At 38.6% G+C, this 18,439-nt stretch overlaps 1 protein-coding gene across 3 annotated transcripts in view; it reads right to left on the bottom strand.

Moving 5' to 3' along the window:
• Positions 1-3,042: 3,042 nt before the first annotated feature.
• Positions 3,043-18,439, bottom strand: part of KCNK2 (potassium two pore domain channel subfamily K member 2) — a 131,545-nt gene continuing 116,148 nt past the window's right edge. For all 3 annotated transcript variants that reach the window (XM_009668996.2, XM_068939836.1, XM_068939835.1), the window contains one exon: positions 3,043-5,311. In XM_009668996.2, coding sequence (XP_009667291.1) covers positions 4,994-5,311 — 318 coding nt within the window. In that variant the 3' untranslated portion in view covers positions 3,043-4,993. The remainder of the gene's footprint in view (positions 5,312-18,439) is intronic.

The raw sequence follows: 18,439 nt of genomic DNA, 5'->3' as shown, positions 1-18,439 counted from the left end.
ACTAACTTAACGTGAAATGATCTTAAATTTAGCAGAGCAGATTTTTTGCTCAATTTAAGATAATACAATAATGTCAATACATATTGAGGGCACAAATATACCTGGGTCCAGAATAAAAAGCTGCATAAGGTACTATATTAGCTATTATATATTAAGGGTAAAAGGAATTTGTTCTACAACAAATAATGTACATGTTTATGAACTTATTCAACATATTTCTCTGAATGTTCATGAATGCAAGATAAGCAAGGGCCTAACACTGAAACATTCAAGTTTTCTAACTATAATAAACTTATTACAGTTGGTTTTCACACAGGCACTTTGCAGTTGTAACAATGCAGAAAATGTTTATTTAAATATAAAAAAGCTACACTTTTTAGTATCTCCGTGTAGCTCAACAGCTTTTTACCTCTAATAACAATAAATTAGAATTGTCTCCATTTTTCCCAAATGGAACACAGTGTTTATGGGAAGGTTACATTGTTCACTTAAATCTGCAGGGCAACACAAACCCAAAATCTTATGCATGCTTCCATGCCACAATAATTACTTTAACTCTGACAAATTCATTTAAAATGTATTTTTTTTAATACATAAAATCCTTTTCTTTCAAACAATGCTGCAAAGCAGGAAAGAAGAGGTAACTGACACACAAGCATATGACAGCAGGTTATTAGCAGTATCACCACTGCTGCTGTGTTCTGACACTATAGGTAGTTTCCTAGACGAAGTGTTCATATTCACAAGAAATGAAATTACATACATATGTAGACTTGCGATGAGCGTGTAGGGTTGACTATAAGTAGAGCTGCCTTCCATTTCTTGTTCTACCAGGTACATTGTGTTTTCTTTTTAGAGATCATTGACGTAGAAATAAGCTGGAGGAGAAAAGCTCAAAAGAAACATACAGGCCAGATTTTCTCCCTTCTGCTCTCCTGGTCTTACAGCTGGTTTAGTGACCTAAAGTCCCACTTCAGTTCAAGGGCGATCCCTTTAGAGGTTTAGCACTTTGTGGGTTTCTATGTTACTCTCCAGCATTTCCGCTGTTGTATCAAAAAACAATTCCGGAAAGGAAGGCACAGCAGGGACGTTCACGAGATTAAGGGAGCTTCTGGGTTTGACCCTTTCAGGCTGTTCACGGTTTGATACCCACAGTAGCACCTCAAGGCTGCTTAAAAGTGAGCAAGAGAAGGAAAAAGCCAGCCTGGAGCCACAAGGAGGAAATGCAAAAGTAAGCTGTTCCCCATGACGCTCAAACAAGAATGGAACAAGGAACAAACTCCCGTGACTCAGTCTCCCCACCTCTCACACAGGACTATCCCAAATCTCAGCTTCGACCATAGGCACTTTCAATTGCCAGATATATGTAGTATGCCAGAGAAAGCAAGAAAGGGCAAGGTTATTAGACAAGACAGAACATAGGCAACAGCCTAGATTAGCTACTTCTCTAATAGACTTCAGATCATTTTTATTCACGTAATGTTTTCTCTGATACTGAGAAATAGATAATTATTTTGTTAGGTGGCACATGTACAGATCCTCATGTGCTAGAACTTGTCTCTCGTTTAAAATGCTTGGCTAATGCGTCTCTTTTATGGAATTTGATCGTGTTGATTGCCAGTGAAAATAACCCTTTACCTTACCTTACCCTTAACTGAAATACATTTTTTCAAAAACTTGATTAAGTAGCAAGTATACTAATAATGTGGAAACATCTCCATGTATGTGTGAGAGGAAGGAGGTTACAAATGAGATTTTTCTGAAGTCCTAATTAATGCTTTTGGAGCTCCATAGTTGGAAGGGAAAAGTGAGCTAAGCAAAATTTCCAGAGGCAAAAAAGACCTGAGGTTGTAATATAGAAGTCTATTTTTATAGGAAAGAAAAAGCCTTTACAGATTTCATCAAGTTTTATAAATGCACTTAGCCTTCCTCAGCATTTGTGATCTATTGCTGTACGTGGAGGGGCAGAAAAAGATTTTCCAATAACTTTAATGTTACTAGCCCTATTAGGATAATGCTAGCTCTACCTGCTTATGCCATCAGTAATGTTGCATCTTTTCTTCAGTCATTAAATCTATAAATAAAGGATTTTATTGTTAATGTTTTGTTCCAAGCAGCCATATCTAGTCTAGTTTGTTTTGTTAAGGCAAGATATTTTGGATCTATTACAAACACAAAAAATTAAACAATGGCTTTTATACATAAATTAACAGGGGTTCATTTCCCACTGATCATATCAAGGTAAATAAAGGTTAAATGGATTTAACAAATATCCATACTAATACCATAAATGTTCTCCTAGGGTCTCAAAACAATGTACACTTCTCAGCAGGTTCTGAGACGATGCAAAGTTTCTTTAAATTGGAAAAAAGCACATATACACTCACTTTTATAACTTGGTAAATGGAAACAAACTACCTAGTTAGAATGATCCAAATATTCAACCTAAGATATCACAACTCTGATTTTCAAAGACAAGAAACATTAAACATTCCCAGTCCCTTTTTGAAAATCAGATCCAAAAGGCTTTGAGAGACTCATCCCAGGCAAATCAGATTGGAATGACTGAATAAAATAATACTCCTCAGTATTTACCTACCACCACACAGCTGAGAGCTACTGTTCCCTTAGCTGAGATTTTAAATAATTAAAGAGGCCATGGTAAAATATTCACTGCAGAAATGACTTTACTGGTTTGAAAGGTTACTGCCCCTACAGCTGCTTGTTTTTTGCAGAAGGTTCCCACCCATGGAGCAGAGCTGGCAGGACAGCAGGTGAGAGCTCCCCTCGCCTCCGCCAGGGCAAAGACGGATAGGTCAACATCATTTCTGAAGATGACATGACAGAAGAAACTCTGCCCTGCCAATTTTTTGAAGCAAAATAGCAAAACACATCATTTAGGGTACAGCGACCAAAGAGCATTATTTTTAATATCAAGATAAAAAAATACTTCTGTGCTGGATGAGTCAAGCCTTTATGGCTTAACCCAGCTGAAATTAAAGCAGGCAGCAAGCTGCTATACTCTGTAACCTATGAAAACACAAAATCAATTTCACAAATTATTTCTTAGCATTCTAGTTATACCAAGCAGGAGATTGAGAGAAGCTTATTTTAATTAAAAACTTTATTTTTCATTACAATTCACAGTTTATACATGGCGAGAAGAATTGTCACCATGTGGACATTCAGAACACTGTGCTGGGGAGACAAGGGTCTTTATCTTTTATAAGAGCATTTGCTCCGTGCTGTTTTATGGAACTTTCTTCATGTTAAAAGCGTACTCTCTGTAAATGTTAATTGATTGATATTTACACTGAATTGACTGAATTTACATATTAACTTATATTTATTAGAAAACAAGCTAAGCATCCAAAAACATTAACATTCATATCTTGCATGTTGTCTAATGGTCAGAGATGCTGTAGATTTGCCACTTGAATCATGCCCAATCAGCAAAGTCTTATTCTTCTTTAATTTACACAGAGCCTAATTTATTCTTTAAGGCCTGTTCTATTCATTTTATGTACAGCCAGGTTACAATAGACTAACATAAGAAAAAAAAATGTAAAAAAGACAAAACTATCAATTCCATCCTGTGTTTCTTCTGAATCTCACATACACCTATAAGTAAAACAGAGGACATAAAATTATAGTTAATGTGTTTTCTTAAAACCAATAAAGAAAACCCATGATATAGTTTAGACCTGCTTATCATCAGCCTATCCTGTCTGAACAATCATCAGTATTCAGATTGTGCTATTTATCAGCTCTCCTCCATGCCTGCACTTGTATTCAGACACCTGTATGTTTGACATGTACAAAGTCACAGTGATACCAGTTTCAATTGCATTCCCACTTCAGCCACAGCTCCAGCATAGGCAGCCGCTGTGCAGCATGACATTCAGGAAAGCACTCCAGCAGGACTCCTGTGTAAAAGATCTTACGGCGTCTGGTGTGACTTGACTGAAAGAGGAAGTTAAGAATCCTTTTCGTGGAGCAAATGTCTGGCAGAAGGTTTATGCTCATTAAAAACTACCGTATTTTTCTGCATTGTTTTCTGAGTATGGCTATCAGAATGCACCAATTAAAACCCTCTCCTGCCTATCCTCATAATAGTAATTTTTATTTGCTCTTGTCATCTACCAAATAATTTAGTGATAGATAAGCTGCAGATTTTTTTTTTGGTACATCTGATGCAGAGAAAAAAACTGCCGAACACTGCTTGAAAAATACGACCTGAGTGGGTCTGCAAATTCTACAAGTCAGTGTGAACAAGTATCAGCTGGACCTGAGTAAAACAAATGCTTCTGAGGGATATTGTCACAACTTTTGAAACCGCAGTGCCTTTAAATTTAGAGCTAAGAACATTAATTTGATGACTGTTGAGTTTCGGCATTCATTCATGCTGGTTGGTATCTTCATTATAGACATCTTTAAAACGCTATCGTTTCAAGAAGAATGAAAGCTCAAATGAAATACATTACTCATGCAAAAAAACAAACAAACAAAAACCGTATAGGAATTGTAGAGGTTCTGGTTCTTCAAAAGATAAGGCACTGACAAAAATTTCTTAGGTAAAAGGCTGCATAAGAATTTCTTGCCATTTACAAATGTGTTGTAGTCCATAAATGGTCCATTCCTAGGCTCAGTAATGTAGACCCTGAAATTTTAAGGACTGATCCCTCAAAGCTACATTGTTACCATAACAAGTGTGATTCATTCTTGAGGCCATATGGCACATTAGGAGAAATGAAAAACAGTCTGGGCAGATAAAGGCAGAAGACATTGCTTGTTCCAGCATCTTTCAATAACAGAAGTGCCATTCATCTTGTGTCTTTGAAGAGATGTGATGGTAACTCTGGACTGCAGTTTCTGTGGAACTCATGCACACATATAAAATGCTATGAGCATTGGTCATTGACAGGGTGGAGAAAAAAGGTATATGGCTAGTCTAAGCCAAAAGCTTCTCAAGGACTGGGATCCCAAGTCACAACTACTTAATATTTTCAATAACAGCTATCTCTTCTGCTGCACAGTGAGGCGTCAAACCATTCATATAAATGCTGTCCGTCTTTGTTAGAGCTGGCAAGATGTCCTTCTCACTGGTTAGATGGTTGACTGATAGGGTTCTCTTGCAAGGAGTCAGGTCTTGATTGTGGTTGACCGCCAGTTCTGCAGAGAGCTTTCTTTTGATAGAGGTAGCCCGCTGGAACTTGTCGTAGATCTCCACACTTAGACGTCTTCGTGTTTCTTTGAACTCTGCGGTGACGTTGGCTGTCCATTCCGCAGCATGGGCTCTGAATTCCCCTACCTGCAGCAAAAACGAGAAAAAAGAAACATAACATGCCTGAGGCCTTTAAAGGCTGTCGAGGCTCAAGAGCCCAGTGAGTAAGCAGTGTGGCTTCGGGCTGGCAAAGAGCTGCTGCTGCTGGCACAGATTTCTCATGCCTCAGACTCACTGTTTTATCAATAATAACCAAACCGGTGTCCAAGAGGAAGAAATGTAACACTAATAAGAGTTTACAATGATTCTAAAAACAAAAGGAAAATCTTCTCTGCTAAATTTTTTTTAGAATTAGAGGCAGTCAACAACACAGGGAAGTTCCAGTAAAGAACAGAGCCCTGACAGCTGCAAAGCACCCAGCTGGTCAGGGGATGCTGAAATCCCAGCAATCCAGGCTGTGTTACGTATTGTTACTAGGACGCAGCGTTATTTATGAGCACTTTTACTGTCTGTGCAAAGATCCCTAAGAGACTTGGCAGAGAATTTCTAAATTTAGATAGAAAAGCCTTTTTAAAGGAAAATGTCAGCTGCTTGTATTCTCTCTTTCTTGTGCTTTTCCAAACCTAGCATCAATGCAGTAACAGGTTCAGTTATGTCAGCAACGTGTCTGCTTGTCGCCCAGACTCCACTGAAGTGGCATATCAAAAAGCAACACGAACACAACAGCAGTGGGGGACTCCTAGCGCCGTTACCAATTATACTCAAAGGAAATGCAGCCTGCCAGTCCTAGCACAAGGCTGCCACACAGTTGCCATACAGCTATAGGGTGGTTTTTCTCCTTTTACAGGCAGATCTCCAGTTAGATTGCCTGCAAGGTGCCAGCCTGCACTGTCACTACTATTTCGTAAGTGTATGTAAATCCCCTCTGTCCACTTAGTTCCTGTTCTCTAACTCTGCATGTCTTTGACAACAACCTGAAGGCAGACCCACCTCCATTTAGAGTAAAACTACCATAATTTTTAGCCATTAAGCTTTCTTTCCGCTGTTTCAGCATCAGCAAAGATGAAACATCCTATAAGCCCACCCTACGAGGGTAAGGAAGGCAGCTGCTGGCCCAGAATCCCAAATTATCCTTATTTTTGTGAGATAGTGTATGAGGGAGACTTGGCAGCTCACCCATATAACAGTCAGAGGTGAACTACAGACTTGTAATTTATGTGTTATTTATATATTTGCTCTTCTACTTTGAGCAGATAGACCACCAAATAAATTATTTTAGGTATATTAAAGGTGGGACCTTTGGAGGAGATGACCCTATTTTAAGTGCGAAGGAAATATTTTCAGATGGCTTTTCTTTAAATCTCTGCTTTGCAGGCAGCTTAACAGCTGAAAGGTATAGCAAGGGGAAGATAGACTGCTGATAAATGTAACTCCAAAGCGAAGCATTTCAGAAGAATTAACCCAATTAAATAAATTAGTCTAATTGGTACTGCTCAGTCCAGAATTTCAATCATTGGCAAGCAAGCTAAGAATCAGTGAGCACAGAAATCAAATAAAAATGAACACAAAGAAATATGGGGCCCAAGCATGAGAGAAAAGTAGCCACAGGCTTATTCATACTTTGCAGTGCAGTGGAAAACAGGAACATAATGAAGATAAAAAAATGATAAGCTTGCTGAGGAGTGTCAGGGTTTCAGGAAAACTTTCCCCCTCCCAGAAAGAAACCAAAAAGCTCTCTTTACCCAGAGGTCATTTTATTACATTTGTCTCAGCTTCACTGAATTATGCAGATGACTAATGTGGACCCATTACGTATATTTTCGAAAACAAGGATTATTTTCTGTAATACACAGAGGATTCGCCTAGCTGAACGATTATTAGTATTTAAATTGTACAATTAGGATCAGACATACTGCACTTGAGATCTGAAAATAATAAAATCTGTACTGCTGAAACATTTCAGCTGTTACAATATTTTTATTTGTAGTAAACAAGTAATAAAAATATGATAGGCAGTATCAAGGCATGCCCTGGGGCAGCTTTGTCCTGCTCCAAAGCTTTTCCAAAGGCAGGTGGCTCAGGTTCTGGGTCATACTACTGTCTAGGGGGGCAAAGAGACAGTGTAAGAGTTCCCATTTTGCCCCACACATTTGTACACCTCACGAGCTGTGTAACCTTTCACTAGCGCAGTTATTTCGCTTAGCAATGGCTTTGCATATAGTCACATTCAAGGGATGCTGTCAAATTTGTAGTTTTAAAATTATGCCTTGGCAGGTACAACTCAGGCTACTGAAAAATCACAACCATCTTGAACTTCTCCTCATATCGCTTTTAACCTTCCTTTTACTGGAAGTTTCAGTTCCCGTTTCTCTTGTGTTTTCTCACCTAAGAAAAAACACTTGGCCATGCTTCTGACAAAAGCAAGTATATATAAGCCTGATGACACGCTCCGAATTGCCTGGACAATCAGCCTCACTACATGTTGATGATGATGCTGTCTTGCACAGGGCAAGCTGCTATATTTTAACTCTTAGGCATGTAAGATATTCAGGAGGGTTTTTACTTTGTAGCTGTCATGATATCTGATTACCACATTTTAATTAGATTTCTTTTGGGAAGCAAGATGCAGCTAGCTGAAGATCATTAAATATGCCTTTTGGAGACAGGTTCGTGTTCTAATTACGATGATAAGGAACATGAAAGTGGTGGTCTTAATCCTGTCTGCCTGTGTATCAGAGCTAATATACAGCCTGGCACAATTTTAGTTTCATATTAAAACCAGAGGAAAAAAAATTGAAAAATGCAGTGCTATTGCTAGGCAAAATTGAAATGCATTAGTAGCTAAATAGGGGTAATTGGCACAGCATGAAAGCTGTAAGTTCAGTGCTGTGTGAACTATGCATGCCTCAAATTATTGCTTTCAGCCCCCCTAGCTCTTGTGTGAACTGAAATGCACTCAAAAATGTTATCTTTTCAGAATAAAATTCTTTTAATTCCATTGCACTTACAGACTCAAATACAAAAGGTTATAGAAAGAGAAATCTGCAGTTTTTAGCTGCCAGGGTACATAAGCAACCTGCTCTTGTAATTTGACCCCTCCTTTATCCATAGGGACATTTCAGTATATGCTCAGGCTCTGTCTGTCCCTAAGGTATGACATTTTTTCATACTGCACTATAGCTTCACTTATTTGGGGGCTGATAGCCACAAAACATCTTACACAAAGTGACTGAAATGCCAGTTGCCTATGCTGCTCAAAAAAAATCTGAAGATAGACACCTACCATAACATTTGTTTACTTTTCTCAAATTCTCTTGCCTCATTACAGCATACAGCTCTGTAAACGCTGTAGCTGCCATAACTGGGGGCAACGTGGTACAAGGACGAGGCCTCTTAGTCAGAGAAATGATTGACAACTAAGTACTCTACCTAAGGTTGAATGACACAAAATATTTCTGAAATAATAGGAAAAACATGCCACAGTGATAGCACAGGAGCCAGTCATATAATAAGTAGCATTAGTCTGGTGATGCTGCTCACTCCTACCCTGTGGGGAACAGGAATACCACAAGTCAGGGGGAGGCAGCCTCCTGTCCAGCTCCAGCTTTGATTTCCTCCATATCAAAGTCTAAATTAGACTGCAATGTCTTTTGGCAGCTCCAGTGATTTCAGGGGCATATCAGCTCTAATATGTTAACATTATACTTTCTACATTAGCATCTAGTAACTTTATTAGATATCTGGATGGAATATCCTAATGCCTTGTGAGTCTGGGCAGGACAGGTGTCCTAGCTCCAGTCTGATCAGCGATCAAGGATGTAGGTTACAGAAACAGCAAAAAGTTGAGAACTTTCAAGGGACAGCAATAACAAAAGCATGTAAATATTACTTAAGTTTTTGTTCAGTTTAAGGCATGTTATCCTAGTTCTTTGAACTCTGTTGGCGTGTCTGTTTTCACAAAAAGCCATAGTTCTACAGATCCCTCCACGAAGATTTCAAAGACAAACTCTCAAGAAACATGCTCATGGCTTAGACAGCTCAATATCCTACATCGCACACTTCACCAGGAAAGACTAGGTACTTTTCTCTCAGAGAAACACCATTGGTTCAGCTCGTTGCCTAGTGCATGCTGCCTGGGCCCCAGCTACCACTGCAGATGAGCAAGCCTTTCCCATATGTTCTGTGCTGTATCTGACAGTTCCATAGCGATGTCTCAAATACAGCAGGACTTCTCTAGTGGCATCTCTAAATGTCTCTATTTAGGCAACTCTGTCTACCTGTAGTAGAAATATCACATTTATTTTATTAGAACATGATGAGAAATAGCCTCTGAACCATTTTGAAATGTGTCTAACAATAACAATTAAAGTAACATTTGTTTTTTATTTTATATCATAAATAATGCATGAACTTCCTGAATAACCAAACCGTTGCCAGGCTGTGCATATACCTATCAATATCACTTAAAGATAGACATGCAGAATTTAACAGGACTAAGAAAATACATGGACATTAAGCACCCATTTCCTTCACCTGTTTCTGCCAAAAAGCATCTGAATTAATATCTACCTAAAACTGGTATGGGAGAAGTTTCTCTCAACCAGTATCACCAGTGAGACCAAAACCCTCTCCATCAATTTTCAGCACCAGCACATTTTAGCTTTCTCACTGTCTAGCTAAGAACAGCACTTGAATAGAGGCCAATTGCCTAATCCAGAATGCAAGCAAGTCCAAGGGGAAGCTACTGTTAAGAGAAACAAGTATCTAGAGATACTACCTCTCTGCATCTGCTTCATTCTTGAGAACATTTGCTCTAATTCCTCATACTTATGAGGAGTTTGAGGGCCTTTCCAGACACTCCTCTCACAACAGATATCCAAGTAACTGTACCAAAAAAGCGTCCATCGTGGAAGAAGACCATTCATTCTGCTAAGTACTCTCTGAAAAGCACGAGCCATGTCGCAGTAATATTTACATATGATTAATCAGTGCTGGGAATTAAATCACAGCCGCTAGAATACACTTATCCATCTGCTTAGCAGCACAGGTTATTGTGAGCACTGGGCCAGGATGTTCTCCTCTTTCGGCTGGCTCCCCGTATAAGAGAAGCAAGTTAAAACCTTTGTGACATACACTACCGTCTGTTGAACTGATCTTTTTTCAATGGGATCTCTAATAACACTTCACTAAAACTGAAAATATGAAACTAATGAACACAAAGAGCATGAGCATAGGCAATGAAAAAGGTTTTAAAACTTCCTAACTGAAAAAAAAAAATCAAGCATAAATAAGGACCTTCTTAAACAGACTGAAGTGAATACATACTTCTTTAACTCAACTTTTCCTTAGCTTGGACCTTCTCTCTCACAGTCTCTTTTTAAAAATCCCAATATTATCAGATAACCTATCAATTTACTTCTATTTACAGAGAGGGAGGAAAGATATCATTGATTGGAAGATCAGATACGCAACATAAAATATACGATATACTTGGGAGGAGGTTCACCAATAACTGTCAAATAAGAAAGAAAATAGACATCATATGTGCCATGCATAAAAGTGAGAATAATATATATTTCTATGTGATTTGTCTAGTTTCTCTTTGATATCTGCACCTTTATGATGTTTTCACCGGCATTCAGGGCTCAGTTGTTTTACAATGGCCCTAATGTTAGTGTAAAGCCCAGAAAAATAATTAAATAGCAAGTAGATGAGCTGGAAATATCTGACTGCCTTTTAGAAAATAAAATGTGGGCTTCTTTACAGATATTCTTAAAGCTCTACATGCTCCTTAGTATATAATTTATAGCAGTTGTCACTAAAGCATTCTCCAAAGTTTCGCAGTTTCATTTTTCCTCTCCAAAGTACTTTTCTGTTACTTAAAAATAGCACATCTAATTAACCTCTCTCTGATATACTACTCAAAGACAAAATTAGAAAGAGCATGTACATGTCACGTTATCCAAGCAGCAGAGTAGAGTACATAGCATTTTGTCTTAGTTGTCAATAAACTCATCCAGTGTTCTCAGAAATTGTTCTCAGAAAGTCTCCATTTAAAAATTGAGATAAAAGAATATAGGTACAGCTAGGTTTGATGGATTTAACAATGCAGTTGCTGGGTGGGTTGATTCTCTGTGTGGGCAGGAGGGTTTGTCTATCTGAAGTCTCACTTTCCTGCATTTATGGTCAAGCACATGCCATCTCTTCCTGCCTGAGCTAATGCTGGCCACAAACTTAACTTAAACTAGAGCAGTTCTCTATCGGCTAGAGATGACTGGAGTACAGAAGAGAAAAAGACAGATTTCACAGACAGTGTTATTGAAGCCTGTGTATTTCCTGCATATTAAAGTGATCTCATTTATAGTCCAACTAAGTAAATTCCCATCCCCAGCATATGACTCTCATTATATCTGTAATCATAGCATTATTAGAAAGTATACAAACACCACTGCGCTACAGCCTGTGACTACATATTTACAGAAGGCAGTGCTCTATTGTATTTAAAAGTAAAATAAGACAGTTGCAGAATGCAATGGAGAGAGGAAAGGCCACAGGCACTAATGAGGTACCTGTGCTGAGCTTTCCCGGGTGCTTAACAACTCTTTTCTGTTCCTTCAGTCTTTCAGGACTTCGGCTCCATAGCTGAGAGCTCTTCCACACCCAGTCTTTAAGCTACTGACCTGATACTGAATGGTTCAGATAAAGCAATAACTGATCTCACTGGGTTCCCCTGAGTGGCAAATGTGTCTCTCTGTCTTTAAGACAACTACCACAGGGGAAAGGAATTTATTTTGTCGAATAACCGTCTTCTGGAGTGACATTTACATAGAGAATAGTATTTTTTTTAGCCATGGTGGTCAGAAGTGCTTTGGGAACAATGCTCTCCCACGGTAATTAGATTCATAAATAATGTTTGTGACTTCATTCTGGTAAGCAATGATTGTTTGGTTTCACCCACATAATTTCCATGAGCACATCAGACGCCCTGGATGAAATCAACCACCTTCTCCAACTGGAATGCACAAAGCCCATGAATTTTGACTATTCTGGTGTGGAGGAGCATCTAGGCTGGCAGCTGTGGGAGTATGTTTTGTAGAGATGTGACAGGTGGCAGGTGTAGAGATGGCAGTTTTGCTCCGTTCAACAAAATAAACGCAGGTAGCCTACAAAATTTTAAAAATTACCTCTGTAAAAACAGAGCCAAACATACTTACAGCCACCAAATTTCTCTATTCTGTTTACCTCTTTTTGTCCAAAAATATAAACCCTCCTGTTCTAGCGTTAGGTATCTCCCAGAAACTACTCTTGAAAATTGGACATTGGACAGTTCTCTGCATTCAGCTGCATGTGCATGTCTCAATATCGTACACAAACTATTGGACAGACTCACTCCTTCCCCAAGGTTTGGCTTTATTGATAACTTCAGAGGAAAACAAAAAGGTACTTACATTTTCCTGTCAAAATCAGTTGTTGTATTTAATCATTTTATCTACCTCAGAGAGCTATTCCAATCCCTCTTACAACCTGATGACATCTATCTACCTGTATTAACCACAAGAAACTGCTTTATAGGTTTACATTAAGTTCTATCAGCTGTGCTTACGGCAATTCAGGAGAAAAACATGTGTTTATTGTCAGTGCTATAGAGCCAATAACTTTGCTGCAATCAGAAGTGGCAAATGTTTTAAGAATTACACTACAAGTATAAGGCACGAATAGTTGAAGAGCATGTGTCTCAATTCCTCCTACAGGAAAAAGGCAGTGATTGTTTTCTGAACTCATTGGACTTCCCTGCTTATAAAGATACGCTAAAGAGAGTAATTTAAAAAGACTTAATTTTGACATGGTATTGAGCAGAGAATGGCTATCGTAACCACAGGGACAAGGCCTAGTAAAAACCATTTAATTCTTTGACTTTCCAATGTCAATATCTGGAGTTATTTTTGTGCAAAATATTAAGGCCCCATTTTAGTTGTTCTACATGAGTGTTGCAACTCCATTGATCCCTTACAAAGAAAAGTATTCCAGAATTTCCTCAGTCCCTTTTATCTGTTATTGCAAAACATAAAGTTTCCTCACTGTCCATAGAGCTTCTTGAAGATGCAAAGGTATTCCACTGAACTGGCTTTGTCTGGGGACCCTTCCACAAGAAAGGTACCAAATACACACAGAGTCATTATTAACAATGTGTTTTGGTATCTTTTCCTAACAATATTCAAGCTCTGAAATTAACTAGAAAAAAGTAAATTCTTCAGGAATGTTAATGATGGATATGTGGGCTGAAAAAATTCCAGATTAAGTATCACTCTCTGTTAATAGAACTAGATCACAGATAAATTTCGCTCACTAACTTAAAGAACCGCTTGCATCTTGTTCCAAAAAATCAAGATTTCCTAATGTTAACCATGATAATGTCCATGCAGGGAATCCACATGGGCAATTAACTCTGAGAAAAGTGACTGCTATAACTGAATTCTCTTTGATCAATTTCTGTCCTACTATGAATTTTTAGTAATTTGCTCTGCCTTATTTTTGCAGATTCAGTTGATCTCATCACCACTATCTGGTCATATGCAGAACCATAAGCTTGAGCTAGAGGTGTTTTATCTCCACTGAATTGTCCAGTCAGCATGGTGAGGCAACAGGGAGCAATGCTGAAGAATAGCGCCTAGTGCCTGGCCAGTGGGCAGCGCGTCAATAGGGCTGTCCACCCTCCCTCGGCAGGTGCAGTGCGCAGTGCGGCTAATGGAAAAATAAAATAAAATAAAGTAAAGTAAAATAAAATAAAAAGTATCTCTCATAATCCCAGACCAGTAGGTACCAGTGTCACTTGGGGACCTCATACTTCCTATACAATAATAAGAGAGTTGTCTCTAAAGGGATTTAATAAGCCCAGCTAAGAGATGTGGCATAAATAAAAATCACACCAAAATATTGTAGCTATTACCTTTTTGTGTGTGTGGTCAATCTGAAAATAAAAAGTTAGGTAAGTATCATGTGTCCAGGGTATACAAAATTATGATGAAATACATCTCAAAAAGAAAGTGCCCAAAAAATTCAGCAGATTGGTTTTCCTGGGAATACCTGAACGGCATGTACTTTCATGTTTGTTATTGCACATAATACTACAGTGTACTTGTAAAAGGGTGATCAGTACAGAAACTCAGCAGTATGGACAGTTGCTAGGGCAGGACCTAGAACAACACTAGTATAAATTACACTCCTGATCTTTTGAGAAGGGAAGAGATCAAGTTTCACTCAAAATCAATTTAGTCATTTCTCTCTTGTCTTCACACCTGCAGCATTCTCTATATTTCTCAGGGACTCATAAAAGTTAAGGAGGGACCGTACCTCCCATTTTGGTTTTGGTGGTGGCTTTGTGCTGCTTCTGGTCTAGTCTAACCAGAGACCTATGGCTATGTTTACTGTAGAAACATTTTATGAGCTGAGTAATATTTTTTTGTTTCTACTGATCTGACAGAAATTCTTAGAAACAAGCACCTTTCTGAACGAGGTGCTTCCTTCTCAGATACACTTTTCTGTGTATCTTGGATGGACTGGAAAAACTCTTAGCTACGAGGTGGTGTCTTCAAACAGCTCTTTTGCCATGTTTTGTAGCCCTTTGCATTCTTTCTGAAGTTTAGACCACAGAGCTAGGGACTATATTCTGGAATAGTCCTTCTAATAACATCTATAGGAGTAACACCACTTTCCTGCAGCTATTCAACATTCTCCTGCTTGCACATCCTAGAATTGTTTCACACCTATTAATTATTGCCTTGCAAAAGGACTTCATATGCAACTGCTTTTCCACTATGACTCCCTCCCACAAATCCTTCTCTGTTTCAGTGTTTTCTAGAGGAACAGGCTACCACCATTGGTAGCCTGTTGAATTTCTGTATATAAGATTGTTGGCTCTACTGCAATATATTGTGAGGCCAAAAGACATAAGCACTTAATTTTCTAAACATGAACTTGAAATTTATAGCCTAAATTACTAATATTCTTGGTTGGGCAGGCATTTTTGCAGAAAACACTGCAATTCTGAAGCAGGTGCAAACTGAGGTAAAAGTAAGTGAGATACAGAAAAAATCCTGCTGAAATTTTACCTTTCAAAGAGACTAAAATCAGAAGACTTTGTAAGTGCTCTGAGTAATCAGCGTATAGAGAATAATGAGGAGGAGGGAGTTTTAAGGCAAGCTAGCACAGCTGAAGCTGAGCTTCAGAGACAGATCGCCTACTTAAGATTATAGCACACAGCATGTTCCAATGACTTTCTGACACTTCATCTATCTTACTGTATGAACTGATTCTAGCAGCAGATCTATCCTTCTAAAACTCCCACTTCTGTCTCTACTTGTCTTTCACTTCCCTCTCCATTTGATGCAATCAGAACTCTCAAGTGTATTTCAGGAGACAGAGACCATCTGAGCAAGTCATAGACTTTCTGGTTATCAGATTATTAAAACAGAGCAATACTGAGTATCAGTGATTTTAAATTGTCTATGGTGAAGTAATATTTCATCAAAATAATTCTGTATACAAACAGTGTACTTTAAAACAAAAAGGGAATGTACACATTTTTGCCTCAATTCCACTTGCATATGACAAACTTGCCTCAAAAAAAAAAAAAAAAAAAGCCGTTTTATTTTGTTGAAACAATGAAATGCATTATTCTCTCCAAGTCTACTGTAAAGTGCTTTTAACTAAAGTGCCATTGCATCAGTAAAGAAAGAAAAAAGTTAACAGGACTACAGATAACATTTGCTACCAACATGTCCACTTCCTGGAATGCCGAGGATTTCTTTCACAGTATACAGCCTACACATGCAACAATAAACTTCAGATGGGAAAAGGGCCAAAAAGGAGATGAGTATAGCTGCCTATCAAAAGAGATATCAAATACCTCAGCTGGAATATGGTTTTAGTTTTTGAGGTGGAAGGGATGAGAGGGGCTTTTCCACACTTGCATCCCCGCTATCTTAGCCCTGGCCTCTAGTACAAATTAGCTGACTTGGCCACTGCCATTCAGGAGTCTCCTCTGGCTTCTGCTGGCAGAGACGAGACTTGATGACTACAGTTTCACTGAACGCCCTCAGCTTTTTTACTCAAATTTTCCTAGGCAGATAGCAAAGACAGCTTCCAGATGAGCTGAGAGCAGCTGCTTTTGTCATATAATGCTACCTGTAAAGTGAATATTTACACAATGCTTCTGGTCAGTCAAATGCAGTTAATCTTGCAGTAAAACACGATATACAACTTTCATATACATATGATATTCATATACAACTTTCTTCCTAAAAAATGTCATTAGGATATAACACAGAGACAATTTTTCATGTTTTCTAATTAGGACACAATTTGAACTATGCCATAATTCAGTTTTCTCAAACTAGTCTCAAATCATTTCTGACACTATAGCAGCTATTGATAAACTATTGATAAACCATCTTATTTCTGTTATGGATGTTCTCAGACATTTTTGAGCAACGGGTTAAAAAAGTGGGGGAACATTTCTGAACATCAGGGATATGATTAATTGAATTATGTTATCTCTGTCTTTCATCTGACCCAAAAACACATGAAACATTTGTATACAGCAAAATCCTGAATACCTGCATCAGCCAAGAGAACTTGGATATATCTGAAGAATGAGGTTTTCCTTTCTGTAGACAAAATGAATATGATTGTTTAGGCTACAAAGGTGAGAAGGAACGGAAAAAGGAAATAGGGTATGCATTCCTGGAGCCTCAGCAGAGAGAGTTTGGCATACTGCTGTGCTGCATCACCTGGAGAATGGAGTACTGCTTAATAAAAATAGAATACTTAGTGGCTAAAGGGATCCAGAAGTCTGTTCAATTCATGCTTCTTTAAATCTTTAAATAATCTGTATTGAAATGGCTTCAGTATAAAACAAAAACAAGGTTTTATAAAATTCAAACATTGGTAATATATCATCATCATTGGAATAACATGGATAATGAGATGCTCCAAACAAGATTAAGCTCCCAATGTGCTAGGACTTGTGCTATGTACACTTACGTAATAAAAAGCACCTCATCCAGCAATCTTACAGTCTAATAAAAGAGTGTGAAAAAAGTGAAATTAAGGGCCAGATTAATTCTAGGAAGTAGTGTGAAGGAGGACCAAACTGTTCTGTGAGGACACAAAGAAAAGCCAAGGGATTTCTGAACAAGGGATTTTTGCATAGTCCCAAGTCATAGTGCCTCAATCATAGCATCACTTTCTTTCAAGAATTCAGAAACAAGAAACCCAGGAAAACTAAATCTACTTTAGGAAATGCCCCAAGCTGAGAACAGTCATTGCCTAAGTGAGTGCACTGCGGAAGCATCACATGTGCTCAACCAGGTCTTACTTTTTCCCAAGGGAGAGGGAAACTAGAGACACCTTTGTTCTGAACTAGTATCACTATTCTTAAGTTCAAAGAGAATACATGAAAACAATGCAGGCTCACAGCATTTGAAGGGACCTTTTGGTTTCCCTGTATCCAGTGTAAGTCACGCAGGCTGTAAGTTATAGACTCCTCCCGCACTTTCCCAGAACCCGAGATGGTGACTTGCAAACCGTCAGCCTCGCAAATGAGAACACCTGCATGATGCCTCCTGCTCCGTTTCTGTGAGGGATACTAGTAAAGCTAGTCATGTGAGTAAACTTATAACTATCATAGGAAATCTGCAGTGCAGGGACAAGACAAACTCCCTTCAGCTTAAACAGAACAAGTAAATATTGTCCTCCGTTTCAGAGATACACGCTCTTATTGGTTAGCTGCCAATTCTTTTATCTGAATAAGTGTTTATGAAATTCTTAGTAAAAATATACTTACAACAGCCTGCCACAAGGCTATCATTAACTATACAGAACCACGAGCATAGCAAATGCAAGGTAAAAGGGCTGCCTGCCTCATGTGCCTCACAAAATGGGCATAAGCCTGCCCAAGCACCCTCCCCAGGGCTCACTGCCCTGCCTGTGGTCACCATCACTGCTGCCCTCTGCTCATGAAGAGGAAGAGGCTCTGACGGACCTGAACAGATTGTAATGAGTGTAGGCATATACAGGTAAGCTCTGGGAACTCAAGGATTGCCAAAATACGGGTGGGCATTGATGCCATGCCCTACAGCTAATACAACAATTTAAGACACTGTACAAAGTGGTATATCACTCACTGTAACCAGAAAAATTTTTATTTCACTGAAA

This window comes from Struthio camelus, chromosome 3 (assembly GCF_040807025.1).
Source record: "Struthio camelus isolate bStrCam1 chromosome 3, bStrCam1.hap1, whole genome shotgun sequence".
NCBI classification, from domain to species: Eukaryota; Metazoa; Chordata; class Aves; order Struthioniformes; family Struthionidae; genus Struthio; species Struthio camelus.
The sequence above is the reverse complement of the archived record's forward strand: the minus strand, read 5'-3'. Positions and strand labels throughout refer to the sequence as shown.